The sequence below is a fragment of the Anarhichas minor genome, unplaced genomic scaffold (assembly GCF_050575085.1).
Source record: "Anarhichas minor isolate MPS153535 unplaced genomic scaffold, ASM5057508v1 ptg000026l, whole genome shotgun sequence".
Taxonomy (NCBI): Eukaryota; Metazoa; Chordata; class Actinopteri; order Perciformes; family Anarhichadidae; genus Anarhichas; species Anarhichas minor.
In genome coordinates this window covers 11093614-11112022 of record NW_027466472.1, presented here as the reverse complement: position 1 = coordinate 11112022, position 18409 = coordinate 11093614, and the positions used below count along the sequence as shown (strand labels likewise).

Below are 18409 nucleotides of genomic sequence, written 5' to 3'. Positions count from 1 at the left end.
CCACCATAATTTGCAAATAAATTCTTTAAAAATAAGACAATATGATTTTCTGGATTTTTTTTTTTTCTCATTTTGTCTCTCATAGTTGAGGTATACCTATGATGAAAATTACAGGCCTCTCATCTTTTTAAGTGGGAGAACTTGCACAATTGGTGGCTGACTAAATACTTTTTTTCCCCACTGTATGTTATGTAGTCAGGTCTTTGATGAGGGAAGCAAACGGGCTAGTTGCAGTATGCTGGGATTAAACACTAGATACAGGACATGTTTGTGTTGTGGAACACAGTGAAATCACTGCACCTAGCACAAGTTAAAACGGTCAATTTAATCCTACTATTTAGTAGCACAATAATGGTATTTTAGTCTGGTTACTGAGTGATGTGAGGCTAGATGGAAGTGTTTGACACTGTTGGCATTTGCCTATGCAAAGGATTCATCCACCACTTTCCTTTATGAAGCATTTGCAGAAACGCCAAAGGTCGGTGCTGCATGCGCCTCACCTACCAGGTCCCAGCTTGTGACATGACGGTTGTACGGGTCTCACAGAGTGATGTGACTGTTCATTGTCATAGCTTTTAGGGTCCTAAAGAGCTAAAACTCTGTTCAACTTTTTATGTGTAGTAGTTTTTCATATTCCAGGTTGAACAGTTTGTGCAACACCACTGCAGCTGAGATGAGTATCTCTATTTTTTATTTTTACTTGGTCCTCGCTGAGTCACTGCTTCCTCTAAACGCTTCAACGTTCACTTTCCATTTCCTGTAAGCCGCCTGTTCTCTGTGTATCCAGCAGGTGTCGCTGTTGCGCTTCACAACTTTGAGCAAACGGTTAAAAAGTTCATGCACGTCACTCTTATAAGGGCAGTTCCTAAACGTGCAGCGATCTTATTGACGCAGTTGACAAATATAGTTGATAAAAATAGGTATTCCCACTTAGCCATCAGTTCATCGGAAACGGGAGCTGCGGCATGATGCAATAAATAAGCGTCATTAATGTCTGTATGGGGAAAAGCTGGCGTTGACTACTTGGCATTATAAATAGCCAAAGTGTTTGTGATGGAGGCTCATTTAAATAGTTGCAATTTGTTTAGCAAATTAAGTGAAACTCTGAAACAAACTATTACTTAATGGAAAAAAAATCTATATTCTTTTTGGTGTCACGATCCCCTTTTGGGCTGTAATTTAAATATTGAACATCTTTAATTTGAATGCAGCAATGTACCTGGTATAGGTACCTGCTGTCCCCATGGGGGGGGGGGGGTTTCCCTTCTGGGAGGTGACGTGACGTGGGGGAATTTCCATACCCTCAACCAGCCAATCAGAGCGAGGCTACTGCGGAAGCTAAAAAAGTGAAGCAAACTACGCTTCGGAAGTCATCAACACATGGATTCAAGTCCGTCTAACGGCTCGTACGAGTTGGCAGTGAACCTCGGGGCTGGTTGTAGCCCGACTAGTCTTTACCGTATTTACCGGAGCTGCTTTCAAACGAGAGACACGTCTCGACACACAAGAGAAGAATAATAACGGATAGTAATCCGGTTCAGAACGAATTTAAAGGACACGACGGCGGAGTATATGGTCTTTAAGGACTATTCACATGCGATGAACGACATGGACGTCTTCAACGGGACCTCTGGTAGGTTTTAGCGTGTGTGTGTGTGTGTGTGTGTGTGTGTGTCTGTGTGTGTCTGTGTGTCTGTCTGTCTATGTGTGTGAGAAAGAGAAAGAGGGCTGACATCATTACCAGGCATGTGATTTGTCAGAGCAAAGCAGCCAACACCCATTCCCGGGAACGGATCACTGTTAAGTGTTAACCGGCTCTCATTCCCGCTGTTACTGCTCCACTTGGTGGAGATGATGAGAGGTTAAACATTGAACAGCTACGTTTGTATTCTGATGCTTTCTGTTTGTCCTGCAGACTCGCGAGGGCCGTCAGAATTTGGTGAGTATTGACTCTTGTTTTTTTTTTTTTTTTTTTTTTAAACCTTTTGCCCAGGAGACATTAAGTCACGTGCGTGGGGATTGTGAGGCAAGTGGAACCTCAGGTGACCTCGTGCAGAAGGAGAAGTTAGACCTCACCGTCATCAGTGTTTCTGCTTCCTCATCTTTTATTGTAATGTAACAAAGCCTCTGGTTAGATTTTCTGGGAACCAAAACTAATCATAAACAAGACAAGAATATAAAAAAAATATTAATATCATTATTAAGCATTTCACGTAGTCTTTCTAATATAGTTATTATATTTAAGACTGCAACCTAATTTCGTTATCTAACAATTATTTTCTCACTTAATTGTCGATACAGTACAAGTCAATCATGTTAAATAATATTGACAAATGTAATTACAATTCCCATAACCTGTTTGCATATTCAGATCACTTGCACTTATTGTAATTGCAGTTCAAAACCAATGCGTTTGGTTTGTTTTCACGTTTGTTAATGACTTTGTTAATGTTTTCTACTCGCTGCAAGAAAACTGTAATTTCTGTTTGTTTGGCAAGTGTCAGACATCGTAGAGCTCAACCACAGGTACAAATTAGTGTGCACTGTATATTCAAGTGCTGATAACCATAGCAGCAACTAACACTGGTGAAACTATCAAACCAACCACTGTAGCACAACACATTTAGTGTGATTTGGTCATGGTAAAGACGTTATAATACATGTGTAGTGACATAGAAAATAATGGACAGTGTGGGATAAACAACACTTTTAAGTTCATCACAAACGAACAAAAAGTCAAAGTATTGTTATACACAGCTTCAACACTGTGCATAGATAGATATTAGGACTTTCATATTTCATCATGTTCCATACAGCAAACGTCGGATAAATAAACAGACAAATATAATACCACTGACAACCACAGCAGAACACGTGAACATTACTTTAGACCTGTTCACCACATATCGTTTAAGTTCTTTAAACGTATCATAAGGTGCAGCATCACACAGAGATTTGTTACTAGTAGGCCAAGTAGACGATGTGATGCTTTTTTATAGGTCTTCAGAGAGACGCCATTTATAAGATCTACCGCGTTTATATTGTCAGCACAGTTCCTTATTTATTCTGGAGGTTTTATCATTTTATATCCTCTTGTCAAGATGACGTCATCTTACTGTAGCGCTATGTCTCTGACAACAGCTGACATTTAATGAAGAGAGCGGTGTTCCCTTTATTATTCATTGCCTAGTACATTTGTTTTAGACATTTTACACCAGCATTCTTTCAGTTACATCGGCCATCTGAGACACTATCAATATATTTCTTTGCAGATCTCATTGAGGAAATCATCACAGAGTGGTCAGGTGCCTCCCTGCCTGGACCTCCTGCCCCCCCCGCTGACCTCTACCAGAACCCCAGGATGCGACAACAGAGCTCCTCACCGCCATCTCAGCCCGTGCTGCTGGCCAGAGGCACTGCATGTCAGGTACAAGAACATCTGAGGGTGTGCTCTCACAGTGTGATGATTGTCTACCAGTGTAGTCATTTGGATTGTTTTGGGTTACGTCTGTTCTCCTCTGGTTTCTACCTCAGTTAGAGGTTTCCTAGACTGTTGCCAACAGTCATTCCTAGAGTGACTGTTATAGCAATGCAGCAGCAGGCCTTGACAAACGCAGATAAAGTTTAATTGTACACAAGATCATTTTATTAATGATAATTGTGTATAAAGTGTTAGAGAACCTGCATATTTTAGCTCCAATCTCAAGACTGAGTACAGATGCCATTGTAATAGTTTATGGATTTTAAGGCTTTTCCCATCTTGTCTTTATTGAAACAAATATTCCTTTTTTCTATTGGTCGGTTGTCAGAGAATTTATTCCACAACTTCGATTATTATTGCAGTGTAAACGTTTATCATTATGTGTATGATATCATTATATCCTCATGTCGTTACAGTCCCTCAAATGTGAGGATTTACTGCTTTATTTTTCCTTGTTTTGTATAAAAATGATTATTAAAGTATAACAAAGCATCCAGTCAGACATGTAATTTGAATATGTTACCATGAGCTGAGGGAGCTTGTGATGGCCATTAAAAAACATGTCTGGGGACTGTAGCCTTTTTAAGGATTAAGTGGAGGTAGAAGACACTGCAGGGCACTACATGTGTAGCCTGCAGGCGGTTGTGTGTTTTGTTGTTGTACAGATTAATATTTAGGCGGTCGGGCTCTTACAATAAAGCACGTGGTTTACAGATCAGAAGTGCTGTAATCTGATAAGCCTGCAGTGACGTTGTAGCCTGCACAGACGGGTAATAATGTAGGTCACAAGAAAACAGCTGAAACCCTCAAAGTACCTGCATGTGAGATGCAACATTTTGGGTGGGTCTGTGTGTAAATACAGTTTGTTAAAAAAGTCTCGCGGCCTGTGATCGTGGCTGACGCACCTCCTCAGCATGCTTTTCTGTGGGAGGCGGCTGAGATGGAGGAGTGGTTGGAATAACTGTAATATGACTCCTACTTTCAGTTTGCCATCCTTTCTGTTTACCAGACAAACCCACCGAGGGGTGAAAGGTCACATTCTTCGCCCTGCGCTTCTCCAATTGGTCAATCCACGTTAAGTTGAGCTGGCTTCCTATTTCCTGTCCGCTGGTTCAGTCTGCCAGGCTTTTGTTTAGCTCTTCTGTTTTCAGGCTAACAGGTCTGTCCCGGCTAACACGCTCTTCTAAATTTGATATCTGTGGCTCGACAGGATATTGTGAAACATGATCTCATGCAAAGGCATCACCCAGATCTCTGCAGCAACGGTTTAATGAGCTCTCTGCCTCTCTGATTTACTGCTTCTCAAGTGAAAAAGAGGTCAACTTCTTTACTTCTTTGTTCTCTGCAGGTTTGATTGTTCATCTTTCGTTACATTGATGCTTCAGATAGACTTAAAACTTGAGTGTCTTTTTTCTTTTTCTTCCTTTTGCGTTACATTGAAGCCAATCAGTGGCCTAATAGTGAATATAGGGAGCACTGCAGATAAAGAAAAAGAAAGTAATAGCAGCACTGTGAGAGATATTTTCAACAACAAGAGTCTGACTGGGACTGAGCGGAAAAGCTTTGGTGGTCTGTGGTATAACGAGCAAATAAGAGATCAAAATGTAAGTAGGAGTCAAATGAGCACATTGTTAACTCTTTGCACAGATAGAAAGCACATGTGTGAAGGAAAAAACATGCAGTGACTCAGTTTTACTGCTTTTTCACTGCAGCCATCATGCAGAATGCGTCACGTACAGCGTCATCTGGTATATACTTCTAAAACGTGCCTCTGACAGTCTATGTTGTTTTCTAATGCTAAGAGGAAGCCTATAGCGTCATGGGATGATTAATGGGATAGCCAGACACAGTCAGAAGGTGGTCACAGGCCAAGAAGTTTGGGAGCCACTGGATAAGTCTCTTGTGTTTTTATGTAAAATCTTAATCTGAAAAGTAACTAGTAGCTAAAGCTGTGAGATAAGGTAGCGGAGTATTTTTCACGGCTCAGGACCAGACAATAGAAGTTGTAGGTATTTTGCCTCATGAATGTCTCTCAAAAGCAACATGTTGAAAACCTTGATAAGAAACAGAGACTGAACTTTCTCATTTGAAGTGCTGGTGTTTTAAAGCCATTTTGGCTAATTTACCAGCATATCTCTGTGAATTATGTTCATCCTTCAATCAGTATCTCGGATCACAAGACGCACATCTGCTGTCTGTCCCTAATGTGAGGACAGAAATGGGAGAGACGGTCTTTATGTTGTTTTGCTCCAGCTTTTTAATTTGAAACCTTTGTTTTATTTTATCTGTTGCATCTGTTTATACTGTCGTCTTGGTCAGGTCTCTGTTGAAAACAGGTGTTACCTGGCTGGATAGAGGATAAATAATGGTGTTAATAAGGTTTTGTTATTGTTTTTCCATAGCCAACCTGCACCTTCCCTCAGCGAGAGATGGCTCATTCTTCCCGGGGAGCCGGTGCCGGATTCCCGCGCCGTGGTCGAGGCTCCTCGTGTTCGCTGGCCTCCAGGAGCTCCCGTGGCGTTTCCTCTCAGAACCACGGCGGCGAAACGGAGATGCTGGAGCGGCTTCTGAATAAGCCCAAGCTGGTGGTGTTGGAGGAGCCCAAGGAGAGAGGCATGAGGTTTCGCTATGAATGTGAGGGACGCTCGGCCGGCAGCATCCTGGGGGCGTCCAGCACCGAAACCAACAAGAGTCAGCCTACGATAGAGGTAGATGCACTGCAGTTCATTTTTTAAATTTATTTTTATGTGTTGGACCTTAAAGGGGGTTTACTAGCTTTCAGTGACAGTTGGAGAGGTTTTTTTTTTTAACCACAGTTGATTTTGTTTGGTGTGCACACTTCAACCCCCCATGTAGACGGGTGGAGCTGGAAGGATGTGGGTTGTTGGAGTCAATTAGAAAGTCCCTGCAAATCCCAGCTCAAGTGTGGTCAAAAATGGGTGGTTTATCCCCTACCCCCCATATTAACAAACACTCCTACATGTTCATCTTCCCCTTTACACAAACACCATCTCACAACGAGGACAACACATGAGGCGTGTGAAGTTCTTAACATTTTAAAATCGGTGTCTTTCTTTATTTTGCGTAAATAACGTGTAGTTGTAAGTAATCCTTGATTAACATTTTGTTGATGCCATTTTTCGTTCTTGGTGAAATTAGTACCTCAGGCATTGGTGATCAGATGTTTGTCCCAAATGGGTCAGTTAAAATACACTGTGAAAAGGAGGGGAGGGGAGAAAAGTGAGAATATGCTAAATATATACACAAACACTCCAAGATTTTGATTTGCAGCTACTCTGAATGACTTCTTCAGGCAGCATCTGTTGCACATTTTAATGTTTAATTCATCAGTTTTTCCTCAATCTTTCTCAATTTGACAGTTCCCCTTCTTATTTACAATATTTCTTACTATATCACCACGTTAAGACACTTCCTGTTTAACCGTAAATGTGTCTTTATGTGTCTGTGTGTTGTGTGGTTGTTTTTGTCAGCTCGATGTCGATATGTTTACTGTTGCCTCATGTTCTTCTGTTTTCTCCCTACTTCTCTATTTCATCTTCCCGTCTTTCAGATTCAAGGTCCCATTGAACACTTAAAGAGGGTCACAGTCACGGTTTCCTTGGTGACCAAAGACCTCCCACACCGGCCTCACCCCCACTGCCTTGTGGGTAAAGACTGCCCAAACGGTTCAGGGATCTGCGTGGTCACGCTCAATCCTCACAGCAACCGACGTCACAGGTGCTCATCCCATCTTTCGTTTATCTCTTCCCCAACGTTTTATTAAATCATCTTTCTTGCATTTTCTGACTAAATGTGTTTTTTCTTCTGGACTTGCAGCTTTACTAACCTCGGTATCCAGTGTGTGAGGAGGAAAGAGCTGGACACTTCTCTTGAGAAGAGAAGAAACCAAAATATCGACCCCTTTCAAAGTAAGATGGATCCCAACACACACACAGCTCATCAGAACTTAGTTTATGTTGTCATCTTTCTACACATCCATGGTACTGCTGCTGTTTCTTCTTTCCTTGCTGTTTTTGTTGTTGTGTCTCCTGGAAACAGACTTTGATTTTGTGTCTTTTCATCCCTCAGCTGGTCACACGAAGGGCATTGAAGACATGGACATGAACGCTGTGCGTCTGTGTTTTCAGTGCGAGTTTGAATGGGAAGACGGCAGAAAAGACTGTCTCAGCCCAGTGGTGTCCAACCCCATCTATGACAAGAGTAAGAAACGGACTCTTTTAAACAACTGCACCAACAATATGGAAATGCGTTTTCTGATTCTCACGAACTGTTGGATGCTTTGTTTTTTTTCACAGAGGCCACGACTACATCACAGCTGAAGATCAGTCATTTTAACCAGTACAGAGGTTCCTGCTCCGGCAAGACAGAGATCTACATGTTGTGTGACAAAGTGCAGAAAGGTAAGAGAAAGTTTTCTTGTGTTCTTTCTGTCACCCATATACAAAAAACAGTATAGAGAGGGTGAACAAAACTATGCTCACACAGTAGTTCATGGGACAAGCTAAGTGTATGAAACATCCCCTGCTGGGTCAAATGCACACCCGACCAGAGGCAGACATTTACAGTATGATGATGATGCTCCCAAACTTTAGTTAGCAGCCATTAAAACAAGGCCTTGTCGATATGAATTAAAGCATGCTTCTGCGATTATAGTTGTTTTTTTATGAGGCAAGGGACAGTTTTATAAAGCTTATTGCTTATGTTTATTTTTTCAGTCATTATTGAGGAGGGGTTTCTTTTGACCACTGTTTCTCTTTTATCATAGCGTTTTCCTACCTTCATTTGTTAGACGGGTTCTCTTGCTGCATCGTATTATTTATGAGTGGAGCAGTGTGTATTTTGCAGGCTTTGCACCTGTAAGTTAGATATTTTGTTATACAGCAGAACTAGTACTAACGTAGAGTAGATGCCTCTGTGACTGATTTACAGCAGCTGCTGTCTGATTTAATGTCTTTTATGCCTCCACACCGGCAAGAGCTTTGGCCAGAGGCATTATTGACACAGCACTTAGTATGGTTCGGATAAAAGAAGATATAAATAGCAGGCACACTGGACAGCACTGGGACCTAGGGGTGGGCGACATAGCCTACATCTTCTATCATGGTTTAGAATAGAATAGAAGAATAGAAATATACTTTATTCAATTTAAAAAAAATTGTCAAATATAGTATATATTATTTTATATCATGGTAATGTATATACAGTAAATATAATTGAGAACAATGAAATAATAAAACCACCACACCGTACTTCATCACATGTATAAAAACAAAAATGAAATGATTGTTCTCAGGAATGTTAAATCTTCTAAGTGTTACGTGTTTGGAGTTTAACAGTTGCAAATAAATACCAGCCTGGCTTCAGTCAGTGCAATATAGAAATCACGCAAATTATTAAACCAAAAGAAAAAAAAGACTTTGACTTTTCCTGCTGGATTAGCTCAGCTTTCATTTTAAAAAGCCGTCTAAACACAAAAACTACAAATGTCTTGTAATCATGTTACCAGAGTTCTTACTCATCTTGGGTACCTGCTCTGTATTTACAACTTTACTCTCCTCCTCCATGTCTGCAATCATCTACTGCGGTGGAAATGGTATTGCCAAATATATATATATATATATATGTGTGTATATATACAGTATATGTATATACCATCATATTGCCCAACCCTACTTTGACTTGTCCTTTAAAAGTTTTAAATTAGGATAGAAAAATTATATTTTTCTCATTTCTCTTGATTAACATGGCTCTGTGTTTTTTCACTGATTCAAAGATGATATAGAGATCATCTTCAGGCGAGGGTCGTGGAAGGCGAGCGGGGAGTTTGCCCAGACAGATGTGCACCGGCAAATCGCCATCGTGTTTAAGACTCCGCCCTACCAGGACCAGGACATCACAGAGGAGGTTGAAGTCAGCGTGGTCCTGCGTCGCCTCTCAGACCAGATGGAGAGCGAGTGTGTTACCTTCACGTACCTGCCACACAACCCAGGTCAGTCAAGACTGTACAACACTGAACTGTCTGGTCTGTAGAGCTATTGATGGCAGCGTCGGCTTGAATGGCTGAAGTTTACTTGATAGAAAACAAATTAGAAACATTAACAGCAGGTTCATTTAACTCATTTCAGATCCATATGAGGTGAAGCGGAAGAGAAAGATAAAGTCAGACATCGGCTTCAGTGAGAAAGCTTGTGTGACAGGTGAGGCTCAAATGTCTTTTCTTCAGTCCGATTTGATGTTTTCTTTTCTCGTGTTTGTTTTGTTGGACTGTGGCTGTATCGGCTTTTTCACAGCAAACATTCTGACTTGCCATGGCATTAAAAATCCAACATGAACAGTGGCTCAGTTCTGTGAAATCTGGCCAGACACTGTGCATTTTTATTCATCTTGTACGTTGTGTTAACTCACACTACGTGTTTTAATCGGCTTTTCTGCACAACGAGAACTTTTATACTCGCACTGAATGTAAACACAAAAACCTGTTGAGCCCAAGATGATTGATATACATAGTGAAATAAATGTAGTATAACTATTCTATGTACATACATATGCACATGCTGTTTACCCTGAATGTAAATTGAAATAAAATATACATGCATACTGACGTTAAATTAAACAAAGGTACAAATAAAGGTGCAACGTATTAATGAACCAGTTAAATGTTTCAGGTGACAAGCAATGAATTAACTGTACAGAGAAGTACAACAGCACCACAAACTACACATGAAAATGAAAGTTCCTTGTAGTAACTTTAAGTGTTTTTTGTTGTGTGTACACGCGTTTGTTCCTACACCACCATCAAAATAGCCTACGCTACTCTAATGAAGCAGAAAAGTCTTGATTGAAATAATGTCAAGTTTCAAACGGCACAAGTCTCATGTCCTGATCCAAGTACAAAGGTCTCTACATAATAACGGACCTTTCATCAGATTTCTAACCGGTCGTTATTTTTCTTTGTAACATAATCCGTTTCCTCTCTCTGCAGCGGAGAGTGCACCTGCAGCAGAGCAGCCCTTCCTCATTCAGCAGACTCCAACCATGATGTCTCCCAACGAGAGGCTTTGTGCTGCCCAGCCTGGGGCCTCGGCTTTAGGGGAAATGTGTTACAACGAGCCCCAGGACTCAAACAATGGCAGCGATGCAGACCTCCTGAATCAGTTGAATCAGTTCGAAATACCTGTACAATGGGACATGTTTGCCGACCCCAGCTTTGCCTTGTCCATGCCCTCTAGCTTTGAGCAGGGGCCCGATGCCAGCTCCACGTTTGCCACCCCGGATATGAACATTAACCAGAACTTTGGCTCGTACACACAGGACTTCTCCCATTTCAGCGACTTGCAGTTCAACATGCTCGTCAACGAGATCCAGACTCCGCAGTCAGAGGGCCAGGACAGCCCCTCCAACATGGTTCAGGTGAAGACAGAAGAGGAGCTGTGAGGAGCGAATAGTCCAGATCATGAATCGCCCTTACACTCTCTCTCTGTCCACTTCAAAATAATATCGTTGGCACTTTGGGGAAAAACGCTCACTGCTTTCTTGCAGAGAGTTAGATGAGAAAATTGGTACCACTCTCATATGAAAGAATGGTTTGTTAACCCCCTTAACGCCTCTGGATTTAGACCCAAACAAGATTATGTTGTCCTCAATCCAAGACTACTGCTTCGGCTGATTGCACTGTAAAATGTGTTTGCCCTCTTGCTAAATCCATATCTTTGTCTGGAGACCTTGCTGGTCAAGGCTTTAGCAACCAGCAGGACCAGGTTAACATTCCTGCAAGTGTGCTGGTAGATGCTCACAGCACTAATCGTCAGATTCTCACGGTCTGCGTGGAGTTTTAAAGAGAGAGCTCATGAACGTCTATATTTAACTTGGGAACAATAGAAACCCTCCCATGAATTGTCTTCTATTGTAGTAAATGATTAGTGAGGTATGACTTAAATACCTGTCATATAGTGTCTGTCTAAGGTCTTATGTGCTTCAACATGATTTTGGGAAAACGACTTGACTTCCTTCAAGAAGTGTAGGATTTTAGTTTTAGCACAAAAAGTCTCAAGTAGTTTCAGATCTGCTCTTCACATTGTTCTTGTTCTTTGATCGCTCTCTGTTGATGTGGCCGCTTGTTTAATAATTAATCTACTTAAAGGCAATAGAAACCAGTCCTCTTATTTAAACTTCGTCTGTCAGTTCCTGCTGTTGTGCAGTTTCACTCTCGTGCTAAACATTCGAACTTCCACTCGTAGCTCGTCACGAGTTCAACTCCGCCCGTCGCTGTAGCATTGTAGTGTCCATGTTTCGGGAAATAAACTGTCTGTCTGTGTTATTTTTGTCCTGTCGTTACTTCCTCTGAAGCTGACTGTTGCCTTGATGATTTGTCAAAAGAGAGCAGAGTGACAAAAGGATAAAATCTATTTAAAATGTGACCTTCAGCTGCCTACACACAGTACTAACCTGCTCGCTCACTTATAAAAACAATGACGCTTGGCAACAGCAACATCAACAAGTACGTGATTGTGTATTTTCTGCTTTTCTCTTCTTGGCTTTAAATGTCAGCACTGTCACAAGACGATGTTGAATGACTTGTTTGCCCAAGAAACTAGATACAAATCTTCTGGTGAGAGGTGTCCTTTGTTCGCAGCGTCTTAACTTCACTCGATGCCTTTTTATTCTCAAGATATTGGCACATTTTACAGTAGGCCAGGCTGTAGAACAATTCTGCTTTCAGTTTGTGGTTTCTGCTGAATCTTTTGTTATGTCACATGCTTATCAGGAACCTCGTAATACCACTTAAGGAATATTTATTTATATATATATATGTGTATATATACTGTATATAGACAGATCAGGAAGTTTACGCCAATATTATGTGACCTTCATTTCAAAATTGTCAGAATGTCTAAATTGAGGTTTGTGAGCAAATTTTTAGTGCTTTTGTTCAAAATCCATAGGAGGGTCGTTGAAGAGTAACTTCAATATTAAATGTTTTTGTGTGGCTTACTATACTATGACTTTTTATAACATAGTATACTAGACGTATGTTGTGATATCTTAATGACTTATAGTTATTTTGACTTTTTATGGCATATCATACTATACTATGACTTTTAAGACATTTTGTTATAAATTACTGGCTTTTTTCAACGTGCGATATTAGTTGTTTGTCACTTTTTTGGAAATGCTGTAACATATATATATATTTTAACTTTTTGGTGCATTCTATACCATGACTTCTTTATTACTTTTTTGGGCATATTATACAATGACTTTTTTATGATGTTTTTGGACATGCTATACTACCACTAGGGGTCTGTGTCCTGGTTGCTGTCTAGTTTGTCTTTCAGGATGTTGATTTGCAGCTGACGAGTCCCACCTGAGCCTGGTGTGGTTCCAGCTATAAAGACACACCGGCTGACCATGGATCGGCTCCTCTTCTTTGCTGCCTCTTGTTTGGAAGACACGGCTGCTTATTTGTTATGTTCGTTAGTTTGGTTATATGTTCTTTAAATACATGTATATTTAATACTTTTACACTCGTCTTGTCTCCCTTCATGTTACAGCCTTTGAGCCGGGTTGTAACACTGCACTGTTGCGAACATGAAATGCCAAAACCTTTTGGACATACTATAACTTTTTTATGACTTTTTTTTGACATGCTATACTATGACTTGTTTATGAACTTTTTCAAACATGATATACCGTATCTTTATTTGACATTCTATACTATTACTTTTTTATGATATTTGTGGACTTATGGCTTTTTCATTAATTCTTTTGACATGTATAATATGACTTTTTAATCACTTTTTCGACATGTTAAAAGAGATATTTTTTAGAGACTATATTATGAACTTTTTTAAACTCTACAATGGCTTTGTCAGACAAACTATTCTATGGACTTTTTTTTGACATACTGTACTATAACTTTTTATGATTTGTTTCCTAAATGCTGTATTATGGCTTTTTTCAGACTATTTCTGAATAATATACGATATCTTTGTGACTTTTTTGTAACTGTTTTCGACATAGTACACAATGGCTTTTTAATGGCTTTCTTTTTTTTTACATATACTAGGAAACTCTTTTTAAAACTAATATTAAAACTTTTCACTTTTAACATAAAATACTCAAGACATTTTAGTGACTTTTTTTTTACATACTATACTTCCATTTTTAAATTGCATACTATGCTATGACTTTTTATGTCATACTATATTATAATATTCATATCACGTTTTTGACAGATTTTGTCTGATCTGGGCCTATGACATGTGTGACACCACACATTTTTAATATTTGGACTTTTTTGTTTTTATGACTTTTTAATGAAACTTTTTGTGGTATGCTATATAACTATCTTTAACAGGGAAATAATTTCTCAAATGTAAATACAAAGAATGTTAAAATCAATCAGTCAAATAATTTCAAATTAAGTTTATATATGTACCTTTGATTTCAATTTTATAGAAGGCTTTGTGGACTGCAGAAGTAATCAAGTGAGCATTGGCAACAACCTAAACTGGAGGCCGTCTTGCAATTTGATCACACCAGCCTGACGTCAATCAAAGGCCTAAATAAATACAATTTAAAATCATATAAAAATAGAAAAAGTAACAAATCCTCACATTTAAAAAGTTGAAACCAGTAAATGTTGTGATGGTCACACCCACGACCCGATTTTTACTGAACCCTAAACAAACAATGATGGCAGAGGTGTAGTTTAAATATTTAACATTCCACGTGTGCACCTGGTTATCTCATGTGTTGTTGTTGGGTGTGAGATGTTGAGAGCAGCAGGTGTGCTGCTCTTTCTGTCACTTATTTGACTTGACCCGAACATAATTGGCTCACTGCCGCTGGGAAACTCCACACTGAGCTTGTATCCAAGGCCTCTGATCGAGATAAACATTATTTCCTGTAAAATGGCACCACCTTACCCTGCTGCTGTGACTCATCTGGACATGTCTACACTATCAGCCATAACATGTGGTCATCCCAAAACTGGTGGTTTAATAAAGATTTATATAAAGAGAAGAAGGCTTTAATAGCTACAGGAAGTATTAGCATACGTCGGGATTTACTTTCAGGTTTATTTGTATCACGGTCTAGTTTTTACCATCTGCGACAGCTTGTGGCTGGTATTGTTTTCAGATTGTGAGTCTGAGTGTGTATCATCATGGCGAAAAGTGAACCCTCACTTTAAGCTTCTGGCCTGATTTGGCATCGCAGCTGCAAGATCTCTAGTTGATCTGGGATTTTAGTTTTTACAACAGCAGTATCCTCAAAGGACATTTTTGTGGTGGGATGTAACCAAGTACATAGCTGTATATCTGCAGGTTTAAAACTGCAGTCATGAACCTCAACTCTCAGTTGTCTGATGTGCAGAGGTGTCTGATGGTTTGTGGAGTCTCAGGGGAAAATTGAGTAGACAGGATGAGTCATGTGCGGTGGAAAAAAAAAAATCACATACAGAAATAATGATGGAAAGAGACTTAATCAGGGTGCTTGAGTCTTTTTTTTAACCGGAAATGTGTAAAGGTTGAAGTTTGACTTTCAGTTACATCACTCAGATGAAGTCATCAAAACAGGAGCTTTCACTGCAGTCACACCCACTCTCTGTCAGGTGATCACTGAACTGTTTACCAGTCACTCACTGATAAATCTCACACATTATGGTGAATAATCTGAGGAAGAAGAAGAAGTGTTCCGCTGTTGTACTGAAGCACAAAAGTATTAGCATCACAATGTACTTAAAGTATGAAAAGTTAAAAGTGTGCAGAATGGTCCGCGTAATGTTGCAGCTGGTTAAGGAGGAGCTAATTTATATTACGTAATCAGTCTGGACCACAGTGGTGGACTACATCACAATCCACAAAGTTAAAAGATAACTTTCTTAAGCTTGATAAACCTGAGTGTAAACATTAAACCATTAAAAAAAAAAATCCATATTTGACCAAAGGTGGACTGGGAAGGGGATTGGTAAGGAGGCAGCTACAATGATAAACATTTACAAATTTAAAAATGTTTTAACATCTCTAACTGGCTACGAGCGCCCCCCAATTGGGGGGCGCTCGTGTTGAGGGTACCCCAAAATCAAATGCGGAAAATAGCATGATTATTAGCCAGTAGTGTGGACACGGCCACTTTTTTTTTTGGATGAAATAGCAACGTGTGGACAACAACATCATATAAGTCACTTATTATAAACTCCAAAGACAACTATAGGCTACTCATATAAGTATAACAATATCGTGGCATAAAAGCACCAAATCCGGGCCAGAAATCGGCGCTATGAGTACAGTAAATCAATGTTTGTACCCTCATGCTAACAGCTACCCAGTCATACAAAGCATTTATTAGCATTAGCACACGTGGCGGAACACGTAACTAACTTCTGTTTTACGATCCGTAGAAGCACTAAACCGTTGTGTCCCGATCAAACGTACCTTCATGCTGAACTTCGCCGACAAAAATCGTGGTTATGCGCCCAAGTTTTCTCAAAATATGGATAATAACGTCGCGGAATTTCCGTTCCAAAGCTGTAGTCATTGCTGCCAACTGCATACTGTTGACTTCCGACTTGTTTCCAGAATAAGAGCGGTCAAGGGGGCTTGGGCGAGTGGTCAGACTGCCTGCGACCGGAAATTTCCGCCGGGGTACACGCCTCACTTCTGGCAACTTTATTGTACGAAATCTTTTGACGATCGCCACCAAATTTGGCATGAGTCTTCCTAAGCCTGTGACGCGTCTAAGGAGGGGTTGTTTTTGGAAATCGACCGAGGATAGGCTGAGATCCAGCCACACACACACCCATGCAATGAGAAAATCCTACAGATGACAGCCAAAACTGGCTCTGATGATGTTATGAATATGAATATGATTCCTATTATCTGTATTTGGATGTATTGAATCATATGAGTGATAAAGAAAGTGAAATATATAGTTATATAGTGTATAAAAGTACAATGTAAGAGCTGCAACAGCTGGTTCGAAAATGATGACCTCGCCTGACCCCTTTGTAATAAAAACCTCTTATTATTCACTTTATTCCACTCTAACCATTTTGTAATAACTACTGATCAGTTATGCTATGACTTAAGAAAGTTTTTAGGGATCATACTGCATTATTTCAATAACTTTTTATCACTGAAAGTGCATTTTTTCCAGGCGGAGCTGAATGTTTTCAATTTCAGCTGTGTAATCTCTTATTTTTCTATATTAACCAGTAACATATACATCAATCAATGTATATCAACACATCTCACAAGTGTTACCAGTATTCTAGCATCAAAATTATTAAAATAGACCTTGTAGTTTGGGTAGTGTACTCAAAGGAGTAGGAGTATGCAATTTCCGAGCAGGGGGCTAAAAACAGGCCTAGTAGTTAAAAGGTTAAGTGTTACTTAGCTCAGGGGAGCGACGATGAAGCTGCCTGAAGGCTCTAACATGCGTTTGCTGACAGAGAAAAATCGGTTTAAGATTTTGTGTTTATTTGGATGATTTGCTGATCACGTGCACTATATGAATGGGGTAATTCCAGACAGGGGTTGCATCTATTTAAGGAGTGAATCTTTCTGTTTACACGGGCCAGGTATCATTTTTGTTCCCTCTGTTGCCAAGTTACAACACCCACGGGAGTCCCCACACCAGTAGGGACTCCCCATCTTCCCATAATAGCACGCTGCAACCGCTAAACTACACAACGCCAATACAACTGTCACAGATGAGACCAGAGGTGTTGAAAGCGAAACCAGCCGAGAAACGGCTGTTTTTATGTTTGAGTGCACCTCTTTGTCTGTCACCATATAAGGTTCTTAGCTGTATCAGTGTGTCTTCATGGGCAGATGTGTGGTTTATTACAACACTTGTTTGTTTTGTAGCACTACTTATTATCGTTACCAAGAAAAAAAGCAAAGAACGTTTTAGGAGCTACAGCACATTTAACTGCAGCTGTATTGGCCTGTTTTCTTTCCGTAGTTCTTTAAATCGATTTTAAAAGAACAAAGAAGGCTTCGTAATCCAACAGGCTATAATCTAACTCTATTAAATGGAGAGTTTACTCATTTTGGCATTTTGGCATTTTGGCTCCATCTACTGGGTAAACAGACTTAACATGTCCTGGGTTTACAGTACATACTCAAAGGTAGTGAAATACACATTTAACTTGTACTTTAGAAACATAAATGAACTATTAGACATTTCGCAAAATACGCATATTTACAGAGTTGATGAAAAGTACCAATATCACGATGTAAAAGTCCTGCATTCAAAATGTAACTGAGAGTACATGTATATTGTTGGTGTTAGTAAGTGTTCATCATACAGTACTGTGGTTCCGTTCAGTTATATTACCACATATAATATTATGTGATTACTACACTTGTGGGTAGTTTAGTCTTCAGCAATGCATTATATCTTTTTAAGGGTTCATAGGTTGTGTGTACATTTTCTTATTTTATCTATAAAGAACTATAAAATAGTAAATACCATAAATTGGAAATATTCAAGTACCTCAAAATTGTACTTAAGTGCATTATTTGAGAAAATGTACTTAGTTACATTCCACCACTATTAAGAAGATCGATATCACTTTCATATTTACCCTACCTACGATAAAAAGAAAAACTGTATCACTTACAATAAGCCAAATCCTTAATTACATAATATTGTAACTTCATGAAGTACAAAATAGGCAAAATTTGCCTGAAAAAGGTAATTTCCTTCATAACAAAATTAAGCGAAATGCTCACGATTTAAGTAAAATCCTTTATTATACAAAAATTGTAAATTCCGTCATGACAAAATTAAGTCAATTTACGAAGTACAAAAATCAGCTAAATTCTTATGAAATAAGCAAAAGCCTTAGTTATAACAAATAGAAAATTCCTTGATTACAAAAGTAAGTAAATTCATGAG

General features: G+C 39.5%; 1 protein-coding gene across 2 annotated transcripts; it reads left to right on the top strand.

Annotated features, from left to right (window-relative positions):
* Positions 1-1341: 1341 nt before the first annotated feature.
* Positions 1342-11819, top strand: relb (v-rel avian reticuloendotheliosis viral oncogene homolog B). 2 transcript variants are annotated; one of them, XM_076100349.1, is made up of 11 exons: positions 1342-1633; positions 1916-1939; positions 3273-3427; positions 5884-6189; positions 7053-7219; positions 7319-7410; positions 7571-7702; positions 7798-7902; positions 9276-9491; positions 9628-9699; positions 10485-11819. In XM_076100349.1, the coding sequence occupies exons 1-11, from the start codon at positions 1573-1575 to the stop codon at positions 10934-10936; spliced, it is 1782 nt and encodes a 593-aa protein (XP_075956464.1). In that variant the 5' UTR covers positions 1342-1572; the 3' UTR covers positions 10937-11819. The 2 variants fall into 2 exon arrangements, with proteins under 2 accessions (XP_075956464.1, XP_075956465.1); XM_076100350.1 differs by lacking the exons at positions 1342-1633; positions 1916-1939; positions 3273-3427 and adding an exon at positions 4591-4798.
* The last annotated feature ends 6590 nt before the right edge of the window (positions 11820-18409 follow it).